Here is a 24,048-nt window from a genome sequence, read left to right on the forward strand (position 1 = left end):
TTTGTGTAATTAGAAACCCTTAATTTTAAATTCTAAACACATGGACATACATGTCATCTTTAAGCATGTTGTGTGAAATGCACTTCATGAATTGCTTGTTTAAAAGGCTGTTTTCTTTTTCATAATGTTAGCGATTTAATCCTTATTTGTTTCTGTGTAATTGGCCCAAAATAAGGCAGATACTGCTTTGAAGTTCTATATATAAAGGAATTGAGGACCGGTCTTAGCTCGCTTGCTACTATGACAGTCTAATTTTTATGAACACGGCTCTATATAGTCCTTCCATTTCTGAATCATTTATAGCATTAATTTTACTACTCTTTTCAAGCTGCTGCAGAGGGAAAATATTGTTTAACAAATTAATTACATTCTTAATTTATTTGATTATTTATACTACGTACGTAACATAACCATATAACAAAGGTGACGGTGAGAGTTTTTCAAGGTTTTGCTGGGATATTGGATTCATGGACTTTTAAGAGTTTTAATAGGCTATGGGCCTATAGTTTTTCGGCCATGGCCGAACTAGTCCTAAAATATTTTCTTAATAGCAAGTTTCACTTCTGGTCTTTTTACGGGTATCTTGAAATGGGATTATGGGCTGTGGAATGTTAAAAAGCACAATTAGTAAGGACGCAAATGAGCAAAAAGAAAACGATTATTTGTGAGGATGTGCTGTCGCACATCGAATTCAAGTAACATGTGCGTGGTGATGAGAGAATTAAGAGTTATCGTTAGAACCCAGTCAGGTAAGAATTTTATACACCCAGGAATCATAAAACCTCAGTTCCCTGGTTAATTATGGAATTGCTTAGATGGTGTTATACTGTAGCAACTTCTCAAACAGGCACCGGAGAATCAAGAAAATGATACGACTCCAGACCACCAGTCCCTGTACCATTCTACATCATTTAGAAGACTTCAATGGCCACCCCCATCACAATGCATGCGCTTCTGTGAAGAGATATGGAAATATAAGCAGAGATTCCATGCAGGATTCAAGTGCAGAAATCATGCATGGATCTTCTACATACATCACTCTGTTGAGAGATCCCCTGCTATAATTCTTCATTCCATTTACTTCATGATTTCCATAATTCCTGCACCAAATCATGTATATATATATATATATAGTAAGAATCAATGACCTGTAATGTAGTAATGTATGAAATGCCTATTTAAAGGCACAAACAATATACATAAATACAAGTTCAGCTTTCCTACATGGTATCAGAGCCTTCTATCACTATGGCATCTTCTTCTTCAGTTCAAACAATGTTCCCTGCTTCTTCTCTTGAGATTACACTCCCAAAATCACATCTGCCTGATATCTCCATCAAGCTGGCTTCAAACAATTATCTTCCGTGGAAAGCACAGGTTATTCCTGTTTTACGTGGCTATGGACTCCTTGGATATGTGAAGGATGAAGTTCCCTGCCCAGAATCAACTATCATTGGTGAGAATGGTGAGTTGCAAACAAATCCTGCTGCAGTAGTGTGGCTGCGCACGGATCAATTGATCCTTTAATGGATCAACAGTTCACTCTCTGATGGACCTCTTTCTCAAGTCATCAATAGTGAATCTTCGCATGATGCATGGCAAGTGTTAGAGACCCTTTATGGCACTCACACTCGAGATCGCATCAAACAAATCAAAGGCGAACGACAGTCTCTGATAAAAGGTACCACTTCACTGGAAGATTATTTACACAAAGCAAAAGCTTTGGCTCTGTCTCTTTGTGGTGCAGGTAAACCAATGGATGATGATGAATTCATCATTTGTATTCTTCGAGGATTAGGATCTGAATTTGATCCTATAGTAACAACATTAAATGCTAGAGATACCTTTCCATCTCTTGAAGGAGTTATTGGCAAACTCCGTGACTTTGAAATTCGAATTCAAGGAGCACAGACAACTGCTCCTTCTGTGGCTTTTATACAAATCATGGTCGCACAAACTCAAAGCCATGGATAAACACCAGCACTCGTGGTCACAATCATCGCAGCTTCACTGGGAGAAATCCCACTAACAAAACTCCATCACGAGCTAAAGAGACTCATTTTCCTCACCAAAATGGAAGCTTCACTAGGACTCGTCAGAAACAAATCTCACATAACAGTAATTGTGGACGTGGTAGCATCACTTGTTTTCGATGTGGGGGACCTAATCATAAAGCAGATGGATGCTTTGCATCTGATGAAGAAGCTGATCAATACAAGGCCTTTGCTGCAATTAAAATTGGTGAAACTGCAGAAGATCCATGGTATTCTGACACTGGAGCAAACCAACATATGACGTCTGACACAAATGAAGTCCAAGGTATTATTTCTTATCCTGGAAATGACTCTGTTATGGTTGGAAATGGTCAAGGCTTGCCTATCACTGGTACTGGAAATGTTACTATTCCCATTACCAATCTCTAGCTAAATGATGTTCTTGTGGTTCTTGCCATTAAGAAGAAACTATTATCTGTATCTCAATTCACAAGAGATAATAACTGCTATTTTCTGTTTTATCCATGGGGTTTTATTCTTAAGGACATGAAGACAAAGCAGGTAATTCTTAAAGGTTTCATGAAGGATGGGTTATATCCGATCAATCTACAACAATTCTCCATAATTCCAATCAGTTTTTTAGCAAATAAAGTGTCCAGCAACTTATGGCATGCACGACTGGGCCACCCTTAAGCCAGAATTCTCACAAAGTTATGTTTACCATCTATGGATAAACAAAATGTTTTATGTGAAAGCTGTGTTTTGGGAAAATCAACAAAGTTACTGTTTGAATCTAGAAAATCATATGCTACTGCTTTTCTGCATACATTGCATTCAAATGTCTGGGGTCCTGCATCTGTCCCCTCTTATGATGGAAATCGATTCTATTTAATTATTGTTGATGAGTATTCCCGACATATATGGTTCTTTCCTATGAATCGAAAATCTGACGTAGCAATAATACTTCTTTCCTTCATGGTGATCTACAAGAGCAAGTGTATCTGGCTCAACCTCCAGGTTTTAAAGATTCATCTCATCCAGATTATGTTTGTCATCTTCATAAAGCTTTATACGGATTGAAGCAGACTCCTCGTGCATGGTATCTCAAATTCAGTAACTATATTCAGCAAATGGGATTTACACGATGCCCCTATGATCAATCCTTATTTTATCGCACTCAAGGATCAGACATTCTCCTCTTACTCATCTATGTTGATGACATTCTTTTAACATGCAGCTCATCTTCACAGATTACCAAGCTTATTGCCCATCTCTCTGCTGTCTTTCATATGAAAGATCTTGGTGACATTCATTATTTCTTACGACTTCAAATTGCTCGTGATGAGTCCACATTCACAGTCACTCAAACAAGGTATCTGCTATCTCTTCTTCAAAAGTTTGGCCTTGACGGTTCCAAACCAGTAAGCACTCCACTAGCATCAGGTGCTTCCATGTCTGCCACTGATGGTGTTCCCTTAGCTAATCCTTCTCACTATCGTTGTTTGGTTGGTTCTCTGCAATACCTCACCCTGACCAGACTAGACATTTCATTTGTTGTACATCATGTCTGCAGATTCATGCAAGCACCTCATGATACTCACCTTACTGTTGTAAAAAGGATTTTTCGGTATCTAAAAGGGACACTCAATGTTGGACTTCACTACATTTGCACTCCTGTTCATGAACTTCGTGGTTTTTGTGACGCAGATTGGGCTGGCTGTAGGGATGACAGACGTTCCACTACTGGGTTTGCTATCTTTTTAGGCCCCAATTTGATATCCTGGGGAGCTAAGAAGTAGGTCACTGTGTCTCGATCAACAGCTGAGGCAGAGTATCGCGCCTTAGCTTCCACTACAGCTGAGCTCATGTGGTTCGTCCACTTACTCAAAAATATTGGCCACTGTGTTCCTCCTCCTAAGCTCTATTGTGATAATATTAGTGCCATCCATATGGCTAAGAACCCAGTCTTCCATCATCGTACAAAATACATTGAAATAGATGTTCATTTTGTCAGAGAACGAGTTGCAAGTGGAGCTCTTTCTTTGGCTTATATTCCAGGATCTGATCAAATTACGGATATTTTCACCAAATCACTTTGTGCTGCAATGTTTACAATAAATCGTGACAAGCTCTGCCTCGGTCCAGCCCCGCCTTGAGCTTGAGGGGGGATGAAGAGATATGAAAATATATGCAGAGATTCCATGCATGATTCAAGTGCAGAAATCCTGCATGGATCTTCTGCATATATAACTCTATTGAGAGATCCCCTGCTATAATTCTTCATTCCATTTACTTTATGATTTTCATAATTCCTGCACCAAATCATGTGTGTATATATATATATATAGTAAGAATCAATGACCTGTAAAGTAGTAACGTATGAAATGCCTATTTAAAGGCACGAACAATATACATAAATACAAGTTCAGCTTTCCTACATTCTGCACTTTGTTGCTGGCAATTTCTCCAATGTATCTGATCACTTGAAGAAATAATAGTAATTGAAATATGGAGAATGCATGCAATGAAGAAGTTACACGAGTTCTTCATGTATCTATCAAGGAGATCAAGAACACATAAAATAACCAAAGGAATACACAGGCCAAGTTCTGAAGAAATAGTCTCTCTGAATTCTGTTATCTGTTAAATCTGTAATCAGGGAAAAGTTGTGGAAAGAAAATAAGAGCAAAACATAACTCTAAGCCAGTGGATCACTCATCAAAATCAAAAGAAGGCAATTTAATTAGAAAGGGAACACATGAGATGGGCACAAAAACAATCAGGAGAATAAATTGTTGTCCAATGAGAGAAAGAAGACGCGTGTATTCTTCGAAACCTGTTGAATGTTATGATCATATCCTAAAAAGAACATCCCTTCGTAGGGCTTTTACGTCAGAGGGCTAGAACATATACTGCAATTTTATCAGCATTAGTTTTTCTTTCTGTGCATAATCATGTGATTTACCATCCACAAACTAACTTCACAAAAAGATGGTGCCAACAGAATGCAACAGAGAAATAATTAAAATTGTTAAGATAATGTTATCACATACTCATTCAGAAAAAAATAAGTAACATAATGGCTATGTCGATCTTCATCTGGATTTCTAACCCAGGGTAGTACTGTACCTACATGCAGAAAAAAATAAGCATGTTACTTTCAAGTACATCTATCAGAATGAGGATGGGCCTTGAATATATACGCTTCAACTAAACACAATTGGTGCCTTGCCATTTCATGCAAGCCCTGTAACCCACTGAAGCAGACCCATTAAAAGAAGAGTAACACAAATTGTAGATAGATACAGAGATTTTAAACCCGGTTCAAGATTTAGATTCTAGATTTTGGCTGGGTCACTGGATTTTGATAGGATTATTGGGTCACTCGAGTCAATTCTGATATTTTTCAAAAATTAAAATGGCATTGTTGTAGTAAGAAAAAAAACAAAAATCAACGGGTTGCAACCGGGTTTTTGACCGGGTCAACCCGCTAGGTTTTGAATTTTTCTATTTTTTCTTAAACCCGATCCGGTTCTAGTTTCAGGTCAACTGGATCCCCGATGAACCCTTAAGACCAGGTCAGATTTCAAAACTATAAATAAATATGTTTGTGTGTCCGAGACCAGGTCAGATTTCAAAACTATAAATAAATATGTTTGTGTGTCCGTGTGGAGAGATCATTGTCAAAAATTAACAAACAAATTGATAAACTATGTTAATTTTTTTTGCATGAAAAATATGAAAATGTGTAATTCATTTTTATTTCACAATCAAAATTAATCAACCCTGAAGTTTTTTATTGAGCTTTTTTTGTAAGTTTTTCATAAGCAGATGTAAATATTCTACCAGACGTATTATAAAAGTAAAAGACAACAATTCAATAATATATAAAAAATACTAAATTTGAAAATTAAGAAGAAAAAAAACAAATTGATAAACTATGTTAATTTTTTTTGCATGAAAAATATGAAAATGTGTAATTCATTTTTATTTCACAATCAAAATTAATCAACCCTGAAGTTTTTTATTGAACTTTTTTTGTAAGTTTTTCATAAGCAGATGTAAATATTCTACCAGACGTATTATAAAAGTAAAAGACAACAATTCAATAATATATAAAAAATACTAAATTTGAAAATTAAGAAGAAAAAAAACCATGGAATAAGGGTTAAAAGCAAATTCACTCAGCAGGCAATTGGCTACTTGGGATGCTAATTGTTTGAGGAGAGAGGCAATAATATTTAAATCAAACTAACCACAGCTAGCTATACTTTTTTAAAATCATAACTACAAAAACTACCACAGAAACAAACATACAATTGCTTTTACCAGCTTGCGTAATAGAATAGCAACCAGTGAATAGCGAAGGCCACCCATGGAAAAATAGAGAAAAAGAAGAAGAAGAAGAAAAGAGTGCATGAATCATAAACAGAATGAAGGAGACTTGAGAAAAGTTGCTGGATGAAACTCTTCCACAAGGTCCAAGACCTGGCAATGAGAAATTCCAGCCAAATCTAGGAATGACAATTTCATTATACTCCTTGAATATCCAATTATTATAGATAATCACTCAATTTGATTTGATTGGATTTTTACTTGATTTTATCCGATTCAAACTAAAAACTTGATTTGGTTTCCCTTTAGTTAATTTTGGATACATAGAATTTACCTAGCCAATACTCATATTACTTTTTAAAATGTTTTAAACCTAACTATCCAATCTTCACTTACAAACTAAATGTTACTTAATAAATACCAAAACAAAATATTTAAATTTTAATACATATAATAATTACTATTACAATATTATACTACAAATCTTGTACAAACCAATCTAATTTCTAACATTATTTTATAATTGAAGTTTAATTTATAATAATGATGATTGATTAAGAATATGTATACACACACATGTATAAAAAGTTATTTCTATTAATACATATATTTATATATATTTTTTTAAACCCGACCTAGTTCAGTTTCGGATCGGCTAGGTCCTGAAACAAAATTTCACTTCACAGAAATATTCACTAGTATTTCTGCTAGACGTATTATAAAAGTAAAATACAGCAATTCAATAATATATAAAATATATTAAATTTGAAAATTAAGATAAAAAAAAACCATGGAATAAAGGTTAAAAGCAAATTCACTCAGCAGGCAATTGGCTACTTGGGATGCTAGTTGTTTGGGGAGAGACTTTTTCTATTTAGGTGATGGAGTATTTACCGTTGGATTTGACTATTGTTATTCCCTATGTGGACACCAACACATGCTGCGTGCATGCTTCTCTAATAATATGTTTTTTTTAATTAATTAATTTAAATAATGGTTAGTTGATTTCATAAAAGTATTATTATTTAGTTAATGTTTTTTTTATTAATTGGGATCTTAATTTATTTATTATCCACGTAGCACTTTAACTTAAACAGGTTTTGGTAATATCATTCATAAACAACCTTTATAGAAAAGCAAGTGATGTCCCTCTCAGAATCTGAGATTTGTTACCTTTTTAAGATGATAGTCATGATGTATTGTTAATCAATTTTAAAACTTAATTAATTAAAAAGAATTAAAAGAATAATATTATGTTAACCAGTTATTTGACCCGCAATCTTTAATGGGTCGTAATTTGTTTTTTTTAAAAAACTTAAAAAAATAGGCTATTTTGATATGTTTTTTTCTATAAAAAAATTCTAACTGTAAATCAAAAATTTATTCAAACATCTAATAATCATCTATGTAAATAAATAATAAAAATTGTAAACAATAACTAAAAGAAAAACTGAAAAAATTAAAAAATAGATATAGATCAAGACATTTAATCTTATAAAATGAGATATTTACCTACTTGTTTATACTTAACTTTTTTATTAAAATAAATGAAAGATAATGGTAATAAAAACACATATTAAACTAAGTCAATAAAATAAAAAGAATTTTTTTTTTCAAAATAACTATTTTTTTAACATAACAAAGCTTATCTATATAGAATAAGATAAGAAATTTTCAAAAATTAAATACAAAATAAAATAATTTTTTTAAAAAACTTTTATCCAAAAAAGGCTTGCAAAATCCGTGGTCTAAGTAATGAGACCAAGATAAACAGAAAAGAAATTGAAAATAACCATAAAACAAATTTGTTTTAGAAAAAAATAATATAGAATGATAAAATCATAAAATAAAATGAGAAAAAAAGGATTTTAATCGTATTAACTCTTAAAATATGAAATCTTAGAAATTTATAATTTAAATATGCGGATGTACTGTAAACCCTTGTGTAAATATAAAACTGAAAGTGGTAAGATCTTGATGAGTGATGGAAACTGAGATCAGAAATAATAGATAAATGATGATAATGAAAATAATTGTGATGTATATAGAAAGGGGATGACCTCCATAAAATAAATTTTAGTTTAGAATTCATAACGACAAAGAAACTGGTAACGTATTTTGATAGATAAAATAATGAAGAAAATGATGAAATATTTATAAGGAATAAGTGGCGTTGCTTTGAAACAATAATAAGCCTGATAAATAAATAAAGGTGAAAAATTTAAAATAAATATATTTCAAAATAATAAAATAACCCTAAAGGTTTAGAATGATAATTGATATGATTTATGTGAGGATTGGACAAGAAAAAGTTGAATTGTTGATGAAAAGTCATGAACTGACATATTTTGCATTAAAGAGCATAACTCTCAATCCAATCATCGTATTGGGAAAAAAGTTTGCATGAAGTCTATTAATGTGTTGTCTTACCTTAGTTTAAGATCTCAGCTCAATTGAAGTTCAGTAAGGACTAGCTATTTAAGCAGAAAAACCAGATAGTCTATGTGAAAAATAAAATAAAATACATAAGAGCATAAATGAGGGACAAATTTGTAATTGATGGCAAATTTGCCTTTAAAACAGCAAAGATGCCAAATATTACAAAAGAAAAAAGTGAGACAATAGAGAAAATTCAACTAGAGAGAAAGAGAGAACTGTAGAATTTGGAGGAGTCAGCCTAAACAAGGCAGTATACTTCGATGGTCATATCTCCGGCATCAACCGTGGCTAAAGATATGTTATTAGTTGATACTTGGCACCATGACGAGGGTGACCAAGGTTATGAGTTAATACTTGACATCATGATGAGGGTGACTAAGATAATATGAAAATGCTTAGTGACCATAGTGTTGGTAACTAAGGTTGTGTATGAATGATACTTGGCAATCGTGGTTACAATATATATGATGTTAACAAAAAAAAATTGAAAAGAGATCGCCACGAATGGAAGGTTGAGATGACATTGATTAGCTATCCGTGTTTGGATAGCAAATGGTATAAATATGGTTCCATTGGTGCCAATATTCCTTAAATTAATTAGTCGATCCCGGATAATCAGGTGACTAATGATGTTAGTAATTATTACTAATATCGGTATGGTTACTCCCTGTTAATGGAATAAGATAAGTTGATTAACTATTCCAGGTCGGCAATAGTTAATGATATCAATGAGTCGTATTGGTATTGGTAACCATTTCTGGTGTGATTAACTACTCCGGGTAAAGAGACTAATGATGTCAAAGGTTCTTGACATTGACATCTTTGATGGTAAATTAGATATAGATAAGAATTGATTAACTATTCTGGGGTAGGAATAGTTAATGATATCAATTGGTTGTCTTGATATTGACATTTGAATGGAATTGATTAGTGTAACTCGGTATTGGGAGATTAATGATACTAATAAGATTCATTAGTATTAGCAATTACCTTCCAGAAAATGACAAAGAAAGAATTGATTAGTTATTCTGAAAGAATGAGATAAACTAATGATACCAAAAGAGGAATATCCTGGTATCAGGTGAGAATTGAATCATAAAGAGATTGTGTTAGAAACCATTGAGATGCGTTGAGATTTTCAAAATGAAATTATTATCAGCAAATGAGTTAGAATATTATATGGATATTGGTGATAGATGAAATTATTATTAGCAAATGAGTTAGAATATTAAAAAATGTATGTGGTAAAATTGGTATATGGCTAACTTTACGTATCAAAAGAAATAACATAGAACTTATTACCTATCATTTTTATTGTTTGTTACCACTTTTTTTAATTTATTATATGTACATGTTAATTTCTAGTTCATGTCCATCAGGGTCACTTGAGGAGTGATTTTAATTTAGTTACCTTTTGCTTTTAGATATGTAATTATTTGTAAATCAAGAGACTTATCCCTTAAAACTTAAAGTGTAATATTAACTCGTAAATTTACATGTATGACTTTAATTTAATATTTGTAATTCTAAGTATCTATTTAACCATGCATGTTTATAGTTGAAATTAAATCCTTTATTTGATTCATATTACATGATGTTATTATACAAGATAGAGTTTATATGATGATATTATGTAATAATTGAATTATGCATTGTTATTTTGTGAACTTGAATTTTATGATGTTATTGAATATGATGTGTTGTGTTGATGATAATGATGAGTTGGATTGAGATCCAAGATGATTGGACCGGGTTGTGAAATGAAATTGGAAGTATAATATGATTTTGTCGATAACTTGAGACCTCCTAGTATAGGGGAGACTTCGCCGAAATTTTGGTAGAATTTTTGGTGGAACCTATATAAAAACAATTACACTAAAAATCCTCAATATATTGTGAAAAAAGATGTAGAAAATTGGGGTTGTTACATAAAACTTGTAACCCGTGTTATTAGATTGGAAGCACAACAAATGAAAAAACCATTAAGCCTAGTCTCGAACAAATCAAACACTGAAGGATGTAACTAAAAAAAAACCAACCATATAAAAAATTATAATTAAAAGAATGAGGATAAAAAAATAAAATAAAAAATAAATTTGAGGGCATAAAAAAATTTAAATTCGAGGGTTAAATTGAAAAGAAAAAAACTTTAACAAAAAAAAAAGGAAATCAAAAGAATGAGGGCTAAATTGAAAAAAATAAAACAACATAAACTTTGATTGAATGATGATATTGAAAACCAATAAAACTTTAATAGAAAAGTGAAATGGAAAAACAATATATGACGAATTATAATTTAAGAACTAAATTGAAAACATAATTTTTTTTCCTAAACAAGTCAATGATTAAAATAAACAATCAAATATATAAGGATTGAAATTAAAAAACAAAATGAAAAAGAGAGGAAGAGGACGCAGTGACACTTCTAAGGACACAATGAAAGGTCATGTTTTAACATTGGACGACATCTCATGCATTGCCTAAAGAGTGTCGGAGTCACCTAAACACTAACGCGTAAACTAAACGCACCAACAACTTTTCTGAATTAAAAATAAAAAAAATCTTTATAAAATTACCAAAACACCCTTATTACCCTGGAAATAACAGATAAATTAATGTGAAAGGAACAAAACAATCCTAAATGCATAACTTTTTCTTTGTCTTTTATAAGGGAAAATATGTATTTTAAATGTAGCCTAAGAAGGAAAAGAATAAGAGAAAAAAGTTCTTGATCAACAACTCAAGTATTTTTTGACATTGAAGGTAAATAATTATTTACTATTTGTGAATAGACAAAAAAAAACTTAGTTAACAATTATAAAATTTATTGATTTTGATAGTAGAGTAGTATTTTCACAGTACAAAACAATTGGAAAGACTAACATATTCTTGACCAATTTTTAATGACCAATAAGCATATGGAAAAGATCAAAATACCCTCACATCCAAGGTTTTTATTTTTTCAACCCAAAAGCATAATGATAATTTTTTTATAGCAATCCAATGAAAAACACATGCCTTACAATTTTCTATTTAGTCTTTTTATAATATTATTTAATTTAAATGTTGATTTGGTTATATTAGGCTAGTTTTTATCCCTAAATCTGTCACCACCAAAATATCCTTAATATTTCATGTACATTCTTAACATTTCACATTTAAATCTTACTTTCTCAATATTGTTTTTTAAAAGAATTAATCTCATACAAAAAAAAAGAATTTTGAACTACACTTAATTTTAAATTAAATAAGATTATAAAGAATTTAAAAAACATACATTTGCGATTTAACATTGGTTAATAGTTTGACAAGAGATTTTGTCAAAAAATTACATTGCATTTTATTTTTCAAAGCTAATAATTTTTTTAGGGAAAAGAATTTAAACGAAAATAAGGAATTGAAGAATGGATAAAAATGTGAAACTAAATATAATAATCTGAAATCCTCATAACCCGTTTCTAATGAGAGATTTCTTCATCTCTGTCATCATTTTCAACCTTGGTGTTAGGAATATGTGCGATCTTGGGCTAATCTTCACCTGTTCCCTTTCGGTATCTTTTGCACAATCACTGATCTCAAGATAGTAAGAATAATAATAATAATAATAATAAAATTAACTTCATAATTCATAAACTTCGAGTAATTTCTGATAGTAAGAATCAGAGTTTACTGGTAGGTTATGAAGAGAGTATTTGTAATCCGCGACGGTTGATGTAATCTGTCAGCAAAAGTGAAAATGATTAAAACATGGTGAAGTAATTAGCTTAGAGAAAGAGAAAGAGGAGGTTTTACCAACGGTGGAGATTGCGCAAGAAGAGCGAAGGAAGGCGTGAATTGGAGAGATGAATTTGTTAGGGAAGGAGTCGGAGGTGGTTGCTGTTGGTGTTAAAAGTTTCTTTTTTCTGGTTGAAGGAAGCTTGAAGTTTTGTTTGAGGGTCATTTTATTTTCCAAGAAGATGGCGATGGCTGTGGTGATGTTGGTGAGTCGCCAATTTTGACGGCGAGGTACACGGTGGTAATGTTTGTTTGAAAAAAAAAATAACGGTTTTTTAAAAATCGGTTGGGATTAAGGGGTGGTTTTGAAGTATGTTAGGTATTTTTATATAAATATATTAAAATAATATTTTTTTAAAAAAATTATTTTTAACAAAAATATATTAAAAAATTTAAAAACATGAAAAAAATAATTAATTTAAATAAAAATTTTAAAATTTAATGAAAAATAGGTTGCACACAACCCCAAAAAAATCTAAAAATTTATGAACTTTTAACAAGCTAGAGTCCCCACTATTTTGAAATTCTTGAGGACTGTTGTATTACTGAAACATATAGTTATTGGAAACAACCAAATGTTTATCAATTTATTAATGACAAATCATCACACACAGCTAGCTAAGGAAATTACACAAAGCAGACACTCCGAGCCTTAAGCTGATTTTCGGAAGTGACTAACTGTTGTAGAAGATCTCAGCCGACAGGACCCTCACAATAGTAAACCTGAAGAAATTAGACAAACATAGAATTTAATAATGATGTATTCAGTTCAAAGAAATTTAAATTTCTTTGTATTAAGTTCAAAGAAATTTTAATTAGAATTAGACAAACATAGAATTTAATAACGACATGCCTTGTCTCGTTCTTTTGCTCTGGTTAAATCTGATGGAGTTCCACTTGAACCTGCCCCTCCAAAACACAAGAGGTTTTGTCAAATAAACATTGAAAAGAATTTAAAAGGAAAAAAAGAAATTGAAGAATGGATAAAAATGTGAAACTGAATATGATATATTTAAATACTCATAACCAGTACCTAATTAGATGTTTCTTCACCACTGTCATCATCAACAACCTTGATTTTAGGGATATGTTTGATCTTGGGCCAATCTTCTCCTGTTCCCTTTCGACACCTTTTGCTCAACCTTGGACAATTACTGATCTCAAGATTTTGAAGTTTCTTTAAATTGCGGATGCACTCCGGCATTTCTTCAATGTTTGTACAGTCTCTGATCATAAATGTTTGTAAGGATTCTGCATATCCTTGAAGAAACTGTTCTGGTAAAGCAAGAGTTGTTGGTAATGTTGCAAATATTACAATACGAAGAGAAGAGGAAAGAGATTGAATTTTTTTCTCTTTCTCTTTTTCTATTGTCATCAAATCAAGATTTTCACAGCTGATAATAGATAATTCTTCCAGAGTAGTTAGGCATTTTATGCTTCTTGGCAGAGAAATCAAGCTATCACATCCGGCAATAACCAATCTCCGAAGACTGTTAAGACCTTGCATATCTTCGCACAAATTTTCTAGATTTTCACACTGAACAATGAGTAAAGTTTGTAGACACTCCAAACACCCAATCCCTCCTTCTGGCAACCGCTTCTGCTGAGTACTTAGACATAAAAACCTAAGGCTGATCATGTACCTCACATCTTTGGGCAGCTCTTCTAATCCTTCACCTGTAACTGCCAGAGCTTGCAAGTTTTGCAATTTGAAAATAGATTTTGGGAGTCTTTTTATTTTTGCATTATTAAAAAAATTGAGATATCTCAAATGTTTCAAGGCGCCAATCCTCTCCGGAAAAGCCTCAAATTCAGAATCATCCAATAATTCCAAAGACCGCAAATGCTTAAATTCTATCAAACATTTCTCAAAGTCTGTTTTGCATGTGGGGCCCACTAAACTATCTGCAAAGACTACTGACCGCACTTGATGGAAGTTGTTTGGTAACTTGGGGAGAGCTTCATGAAAAAATAAATCAGAGTCGAGAACTGACAAATGACGGGTCGTTTTGGAAAATTGGTGGTTTTGAGAGCTTATGATTGAAAACTCATTTTGAGCCAATGATGATGCAAGATCATGCATTAAATCATGCATCTTAAATTCAGCTACAACCATCAAATCCTCATAATCTTGGAAGAAACATCTCGAGATCAACTCGCGCACATAACGCAAGCCAACATCTTCCAACTTCTCATTTGGACTTGATGATTGAAGAATGAGCCCATGTGCCATCCAAAATTGCACCAATATGAAATCTGCGAACTCATAATCTTTTGGAAAAACCGAACAATAAAGAAAGCATCTTTTCAAGTGAGTCGGCAGTCTTTGATAGCTTACTTTCAAGGCAGGTAAAATGCCATCTCCCTCTTCTTCCCACTTCTCACTGTCTCTCACCGATTCCCACTCTTTTTCATCAGTCTTACCATACAGTTGAGTCCCCAAGTTAATCACTGCCAGAGGAACTTGCTTGCATTTTTCCACTATTTCTTTCCCAATTCCAACCAAATTTGGATACAACTCTATTTGCCCTTCCTTGAATGCACACTTGTAAAACAACGACAGACAGTCCTCTTGACCAAGAAGACTTAGGTTGTACGCAGGAACAGTACCCATAATCTCAGCAACACGTTGACTACGGGTAGTTACTATGATCTTACTTCCACCAGCACCTTTTGATAACAAAGGCTTCAACAACAACCATTTTTGAGCATCTTCATTCCAAACATCATCCATAAGAAGCAAGTATTTCTTACCCTTCAAAATTTCTTCAAGTTTTTTTTTAAGTTCACCCTCATTCAAATCCGCACATCTTTCCCCAGTTGCAGATTTAATAATCTTTTGTACCATTTGTTTCAAGGAAAAATCATCTGAAACACATGCCTCCATCTTCAGATCAAAATGATGAGTGTTTACAATCTCAGCAACACACACCGATTTGGCAAGAGATGTCTTCCCCAAGCCTCCCATTCCTACTATCGGAAGGACAAAGGGATGTGCATCACCAACCTTAGAAGGTGCTGCTAAAAGGTTGATGATGCGTTCTTTGTCTTCATCTCTTCCGATAAGACCGGAAAAGCTCTCAAAGGATCGGTTCATCTCTGTTTCCTCTTGCAAGACATGACTACAATCAATAGTCTGCTCGCTGAGGTTGAAGTCAGACTTAAGAGATGAGATCTCAGCTAGTCTTTCTATGATGCTCTTTATCTTATGACCCATTCTTAAACGGAATGTAATCTTATTAGAGCTTGAAAGGAATCGCCGTACCTTTCTGCTGGTGCTCCCTGTTGTTTTCACCACCTCTCTTCGCAAAGTTTCGCACTCGATTTCGTCCAGCACGTCCTCTGCATCATACAAGACTTCTCTGAGCATATGGAGCCAGAGCCGAATCCTGTCATTCTTTGATTGTTGCTTCTCGGCATCGGACAGCACCACGTTGATGGCTTTCAATCTCTCTTCAAGACGTGCAAGGTCATCTTCAAGTCCCCATGCCAAACGAAGTTCTTGAACAGCAAAAGAGCCTAACTTCCTTAAAAGGGATTTTGCAATCTCGGCTGTAAGAGCATCTGCCATTTTCTTTTTGAGTGAGGGGAGAAGTGTTTGATAGGAAAAAAATGATTGAGATAAGAGTGGAGTTCCGCTTTCTGAGTGGAGTTCCGCTTTCTGAGTGGAGAGGAGAAGTCGTTGAGTCTTCTTAATTAAAATGTATAATGGCTCCATGGATTGCTTGTTTAAGTGGTTGTTCTCTTTCTTTTCTTTTCTTTATAATATTAGCGATCGATTTAATCCTTAATTGTTTTTGAGTAGATGACCAAGAAGCTATAATCCCACCCTACGTACGTGTTATCTACTTAATCTTAATTTATGTACCCAATTGTGAAGCTGAAGAGGGAAAATAATAATTAATAAATTAAATACATTATTAACTTATTTGATACATTATATTTGATATCAATTGAAATTGTGGCTTGGAAAACAGGGATATATGTTAATATCATGGCCGCCCCACCCTCAGTTTCCACATTTCACACCGAGGAATCACTAAAATGCAAAATCCACATTCCCAGCGGCGGACGACCCTTGATGCTTTGAAAAAAATATACAGCTCCAAATTCTATCTGACAATCTCTACACTATCATATATTTGGGCCAACCACGCCATGGTATCAAATTTAGGGATTGTTTATTTTTGTATTTTCAAAGTATTATTAATAAAAATTAAATATAAAATAATATATATCTGATTTGGAAGAGTTTGATGAAAAAATAAAATATTAGAATAATACAAACTTTTTAAAAGTTTTGTTGATTACTAACTGCATATATCAAGTGAGCCCTTTTATAATCAAACTATCATTTTTTTCTTTTTTGTTTTGTAAGTTTTTCATAACCAGATATGTAAGTATTTTACTAGACGTATTATAAACGTAAAATACAACAATTCAATAATAAATAAAATATACTAAATTAGAAAATTAAAAAAAAAACAATGAAATAAAAGTTGAAAGCAATTCAATATTTTTTCTTTTTATGAAGTTAGCATGATTTGCAGGTTTGTCAAGGTAACTTGAATTGATCTAGGTCAACCCAAGTTAGCTTACCAAATTCATGACATGGATCATGAGACCATAATAACCTCATATAAAGCAAATCAAAACAAATTATAAAGCTCAATTCTCAATCAACTTAATATTAAGGAATGAAATTGAAAAAAAAATAATTGAAAAATAATAAAAAATTTGACCTGAGTTAACCTGCTAAACTCGTGACTTAAGTTAGGAAATCGAGATAATCTCACAGAAAATAAGCAAGAATATAATCCGAGTCAGCTCAAGTTAACATTTCACGCCCTCTCAGGTTAAAGAAAAATAAACTCGAGTCAACTAGGTTAGCCCGCCAAACATATGACCCGAGTCATGAGATCGAGACAACCTCATAGAAAACAAACTAAAATAAATCATGAAGTCTAATTCATAATCAACCTAAAGTTTAATGGTGAAATTGAGAAAAAAATATCAATTAAAAATAAAGAAAAACTTGAGTCAAGCGAGTTAACTCGTTTTGAAAAATGAAATTAGAAGAATAAAAATAATTATAGAAAAAAAAACAAAAAAAAACTATTAAAATAAATAGTGTTTTATAAGGCTATATAGTAAAAACATCATCTTTTTTAGGCCCTGTTGAGGAGACTAATTTGACTGGTTTTTCTAAAATTTTGAGTATTTTTTGAAAAAGATTCAAAATGATATTTTTAGTATTTTATAAATATTGTAATGGGAAAATATAAAGAAAAAACAATATCTAAAAATATTTTTTTTAATTTTTTTTTAAAATACCCTACACCAAGAAAAAAAACTGCCTTATTTTCTGATATGTGTTTGAATTATTGTCTTTGGCATGGACCCTTATCTTTGACCATTGAAATTTATTTTAATTTTAAAAGTTCTTTTTGGTGGAATTTATGTGCTTTTACGAGTGCACTAAATGCACCCATTTCATTAAAGGAGCTTAGCCGGTGCACTTCTTTGGCTTGGACCCACATCTTTGACCATTGTTTGCCCTTATTTTATTTTTACTCTAAAGGAGCCTGAATTAATTTATTAAATTCGTGATTTGAATCAGAAGATTGATATCATTTTATAAATAATTAATTTCTTATTATGACCATTGTTTGCTTTTTTTTTTCTTTTTTTTTTACTCTAAAGTTTGTGGATGGGTCCGAAGAATTTGGGTGAACCCCTAACTTTTGCAAAGAGAGCAAACAGTTGTTTTTTCGTCTTGTAGTGAGTTAATTATTGCCTACAAATAATTGTTTAGGGTGTTTTTTTAGTTTTGAAAAGTTATTTAGAAATGTATTAAAATATATATTTTTTTTTAAAAAAATTATTTTTGATAAATAATCTAAAAATATAAAAAATTTCATTTTAAATAAAAATAAATTAAACACACCCTTATTAGAAGTTCATTACAGCTGCGGAGCATAGTAAATTCTGAGTATTGATATGAAGAGAAAAAACGCCACACTCTTTACTTTATTCCGCAATGTAATTTTAACTTTGCATTCAGAAATTTTCAGCTAAAACACGAATATGTTAATCCCATGACTGCCAACAATTTTCACAATCCCAATTAGCGTCGATTATTTTTTATTTGTTTGATTTGGTTTTTATAAAAATAAATAATTAAATTAGTTTTTTAAAAAAAATTAAAATCAAACCAAAACTAGTTCAAACTAATTAATTTTAATTATTTAAAAAAAAACCAGTTAAAACCAATCATCCTGTTCTAAATAGTTGTTTGCTTGCAATATTTGTCGTTGTAAATTATAAAATGGCTACTTGTGATTCTATTTGTGTGGGGAAGTGAGACGTTTTTTTATTTAGGTGATGGAGTATTTATATAATTGACTTCATTGACTAATCAGCAGTCATCCTCCATCTAACGTGTTGACAGGTTCAGCCTACATCATGAAACACATGGACCTTCGTGGGTCCCTTCGCTTTTATACTTGTAAATGTACAGAGTCACTCATTATTACAAAGAAAACCTAAATGAATGGGAAAAGTACTTCACTGTTACAATGTTTTTTTACTTTGGTTTTTTTTATATATGGTTTATTTTCATATATTTTATTTTTTTATGATTTTTTAAAAATTAGTTTTGCTGGTTTTATTTTTTAATATTGAGATGGTTGAAAATTTAATTTTGAAATTTTTTTTATTTTTTCTATGTATGAGGTTAGCATGGTTTGCAGGTTTGTCGAGATAACACAGGTTGTTTTATTTTTATAAATTTGGTGGGTTTTTTATTCTGTTTTTACTTATATTATTAAAAAAATAGTTTTAAAAAAAACTATGTTGTTAAACTTTATAAAATAATAAAAATTAAAAAATTAGTGGGAATCAAACTAGGCTTAAGCCAGACTAGGCTTGTTTTCTTTTTATATATTATAAATATTATTGGGGATGAAGTTTCCTTTAATTATGAGAATTAAAACTTATCTAGTTATTAATTTCAATATGTCTCGTTAATTTGAATTATAAAAATTTAAACTTACATAAATTAAATCAAAATAAATCACAAAACTTAAAACTGAATGATGAAATTGAAAAAAATTACTAATTAATAAAGAAAAATAAACTCGAGTCAACTGGGTTAACTGACCAGATTTATAAAGTTCCATAAACTATGATAATCCCATAGAGAGAAAATCAAAATAAATTATGAAATTCGATTTTCAATAAGTCCCATGTTTAAGGTTGAAATTGAAAAGAAAAAATGAATCTAAAAACAAGACACAATAAAACGACTTGAGTCTACTCGGGTTATCCTGTAAAACACGTGACTTGAGTCACAAGACTGAGATAACCTCATATAAATCAAACCAAAATAAATTATAAAGCCTAATTCATAATCGACTCAAAACTGAATGATGAAATTGAAAAACAATTACCAACTAATAAAGAAAAATAAACTCGAGTCAACTGGGTTAACTTGCCAGACCTATGACCCGAGTCATGAGAGCGAGACAACCTTATAGAAAACAAACTAAAATAAATCATGAAATCTAATTTATAATCAACTCAAAGTTGAATGGTAAAATTGAGAAAAAAATATTAATTAAAGAAAAAAAAAACTTGAGTTAACCGAGTTAACTGATTTTGAAGTATGAAATTAGGGAAAGAAAAATAATTATAGAAAAAAAAAGCAAAAACAAATTATGAGACTATATAGTAAAAGCATTATTTTTTTAAGTTATGTTGAGACTACAATTGAATCTTGATTTTTTAAAATTTTGAGATTTTTTTGAAAAAAGATTCAAAATAATATTTTTAGTATTTTATAAATATTTTAATGGGCAAATATAAAGAAAAAACAATATTTAAAAATATTATTTAAACATATTTTCAAAAAAAAAATTAAAAAAATACCCTACACCAGAAAAAAAAAAACTGCCTTATTTTCTGATATGTGCTTGAATTACTGTCTTTGGCACGGACCCTTATCTTTGACCATTGAAATGTATTTTAATTTTAAAAGTTCTTTTTGGTGGAATTTATGTGCTTTTACTAAATGCACCAATTTCACTTTACTCTGTAATGTAATTTTAACTTTGCATACAGAAATTTGCAGCTAAAACACGAATACGTTAATCCCATGACTGCCCACAGTTTTCACATTTCACACGGCGTAATCAGTAAAAACCACATTCCCAGTAATTCTAAATCCCAAACTTATGAACATATATTAAAGTCTTTGAGACAAGTAAATATGAAACACATGCCATCTTTAAGCAATGTTGTGTGAAATGTACTTCATGAATTGCTTGTTTAAAAGGCTGTTTTCTTTTTCATAATATTAGCGATTTAATCCTTATTTGCTTCTGTGTAAGTGGCCAAATAAGACAGATACTGCTTTGAAGTTCTATATAGGAATTGAGGATCGGTTTTAGCTCGCTTGCTACTATGACAGTCCAGTTCTTATGAACACGGCTCTATATGGTCCTTCCATTTCTGAATCATTTATAGCATTAATTTTACTACTCTTCTCAAGGAACCATAATTCCACCCGAATTTCAAGCTGCTGAAGAGGGAAAATGTTGTTTAACAAATTAAGTACATTCTTAATTTATTTGATTATTTTTACTACGTAACATAACCGTATAAAAAAGATAACGGTGAGTTTTTCAAAGGTTTTGCTGGGATATGGATTCATGGATTTTTAAGAGTTTTAATAGGCTATGGGCCTAGTAGTTTTTCGGCCATGGCCGAACTAGTCCTAAAATATTTTCTTAATAGCAAGTTTCACTTCTGGTCTTTTTACGGGTATCTTGAAATGGGATTATGGGCTGTGGAATGTTAAAAAGCACAATTAGTAAGGACGCAAATGAGCAAAAAGAAAACGATTATTTGTGAGGATGTGCTGTCGCGCATGGAATTCAAGTAACAGGCGCGTGGTGATGAGAGAATTAAGAGTTATCGTTAGAACCCAGTCAGGTAAGAATTTTATACACCCAGGAATCATAAAACCTCAGTTCCCTGGTTAATTATGGAATTGCTTAGATGGTGTTATACTGTAGCAACTTCTCAAACAGGCACCGGAGAATCAAGAAAATGATACGACTCCAGACCACCAGTCCCTGTACCATTCTACATCATTTAGAAGACTTCAATGGCCACCCCCATCACAATGCATGCGCTTCTGCACTTTGTTGCTGGCAATTTCTCCAATGTATCTGATCACTTGAAGAAATAATAGTACTTGAAATATGGAGAATGCATGCAATGAAGAAGTTACACGAGTTCTTCATGTATCTATCAAGGAGATCAAGAACACATAAAATAACCAAAGGAATACACAGACCAAGTTCTGAAGAAATAGTCTCTCTGAATTCTGTTATCAGCCTGTTAAATCTGTAATCAGGGAAAAGTTGTGGAAAGAAAAAAAGAGCAAAACATAACTCTAAGCCAGTGGATCACTCATCAAAATCAAAAGAAGGCAATTTAAATAGAAAGGGAACACATGAGATATGCACAAAAACAATCAGGAGAATAAATTTTTGTCCAATGAGAAAAAGAAGACGCGTGTATTCTTCAAAACCTGTTGAATGTTATGATCATATCCTAAAAAGAACATCCCTTTGTAGGGCTTTTACGTCAGAGGGCTAGAACATATACTGCAATTTTTTCAACATTAGTTTTTCTTTCTGTGCAATTTTTTCAACATTAGTTTGTGATTTACCATCCACAAACTAACTTCACTAAAAGATGGTGCCATCAGAATGCAACAGAGAAATAATTAAAATTGTTAAGATAATGTTATCACATACTCATGCAACAGATTTTGGGATAAGTGACATAATGGCTATGTCGATCTTCATCGTGATTTCTAACCCACGGTAGTACTGCACCTACATGCAGAAAAAAATAAGCATGTAACTTTCAAGTACATCTATCACAAGCATCCATGAAGTTCTGAAAACAAGAAAATTTTCTAACATATATAAAGAAGGTATGGAAAGGGGATGTTTCACATTCATCAGAGAACATCATAGAGATTCTTCTAATGCAGTCATCGACTTTATTGGAAGAATCAAATCACTGAAATATCGAGCTTCTTCTATGCAGATTAGGATTTGGAAGCAAGATCCAACATATCTGATATAAAACTGTATGGCAAAAAGTTTACTTTTCGGAAGGGAAATAAAAACAGATACAGGAAAGACAGAGAGGAAGAATCCCGGCATTCAGTCACATGCAGCTATATAATATTGGAAGGCAAGCAAAGATTCAACAAACGTAAATACACAAAATTTGAAACAAGTCATGAAAGGATCGATAGCCTAAATGCATTGCATCATCAATCAACAGTTCAAAACTCTCTTAAACTTCCTAATTTAATTCACAAAAATCATCTTGTTGCTATAACAAAACCCAGACCATAATAATAAGTTGACTAACTAAAACTGACACCGCACCAACCAACCTTGACTGCTACTGCTTGACGATCTTTCAACATTGCAAGATGCCCTTGGGCAAACGACGCAGCAGCTGTCATTTACATAAAAAAAAATCCATAATTCAACAAATTTTCACCTTCAACATCTCAGAAAAGAAAAACAAAGAAAATACAGAACCGAAACATAAATCTCCGTTAAACATCAACCTAAATTGCTTTCAAGAACTTATTTTATATCGTTGAAACTACTAGGAACTGCCTTCATTATACCTAACCCAAAAAATTAGCCTACGAAACAGACATAAATTCTTCGAAATCGAAAATAAACAAACGTGCACAAGCAAATAAAAAATAATTGCCCAGCTTTCACATAAAATCCTTCATTTTCTACATAATTTCAATACCCTTTTTGCCGATTTAATTAATTAGATTCACTCAAAATCAAAACTTTAATTTATTCACTAAATCACAAATTAACACATAAATTAAAAATAATAATAAGAAAATTAACTTCATTTACTTTGAGTAATTTCTATAATTTTTAAATCTGGTTCGGTCCAAGGTCTAGGTTTCGAGTTTTAATTGGGTCTTATCGAGTTGTCGAGTCACTCTAGATTTTTTTTTTCTATTTTTTTTAAACTTGGTTCTATTTCAGTTTCAGGTTAACCCGTCCGACCGGACCACGTTTCAAAACTATGATAATTTGATAGTAAGAATCAGAGTTTACGGGTGGGTTATGAAAAGAGAGTTTGGAATCCGTGACGGTTGATGCAAGCTGTCAGCAAAAGTGAAAATGATTAAAACATGGTTAAGTAATTAGCTTAGAGAAAGAGCGAGGGGAGGTTTTTACCAACGGTGGAGATAGTGCAAGAAGAGCGAAGGAAGGCGTGTATTGGAGAGATGAATTTGTTAGGGAAGGAGTTGGGGGCGGTTGGGGTGGTATAGAGAGTGAAGGAGGCGCTGCTAGTGTTAAAAGTTTGGTTTTTTGGGTTAAAGGAAGCTAGAAGTTTTGTTTGAGGGTCATTTTATTTTCCAAGAAGATGATGGTGG

At 32.0% G+C, this 24,048-nt stretch overlaps 1 protein-coding gene across 3 annotated transcripts in view; it reads right to left on the bottom strand.

Moving 5' to 3' along the window:
- Positions 1 to 15,798, bottom strand: part of LOC133670892 (disease resistance protein RGA2-like) — a 36,506-nt gene extending 20,708 nt beyond the window's left edge. Inside the window, exons 1-2 of one of the 3 annotated variants that reach the window (XM_062091487.1) lie at positions 13,576 to 15,798; positions 13,388 to 13,445 (exon numbers count right to left, since the gene is read on the bottom strand). In XM_062091487.1, coding sequence (XP_061947471.1) covers positions 13,576 to 15,759 — 2,184 coding nt within the window. In that variant the 5' untranslated portion in view covers positions 15,760 to 15,798 and the 3' untranslated portion in view covers positions 13,388 to 13,445. Of the gene's footprint in view, positions 1 to 13,387; positions 13,452 to 13,575 lie in introns of those variants that run through there. The other 2 variants (XM_062091489.1, XR_009834174.1) reach the window with 2 other exon arrangements.
- Positions 15,799 to 24,048: the final 8,250 nt, after the last annotated feature.

This window comes from Populus nigra, chromosome 13 (assembly GCF_951802175.1).
Source record: "Populus nigra chromosome 13, ddPopNigr1.1, whole genome shotgun sequence".
Taxonomy (NCBI): domain Eukaryota; kingdom Viridiplantae; phylum Streptophyta; class Magnoliopsida; order Malpighiales; family Salicaceae; genus Populus; species Populus nigra.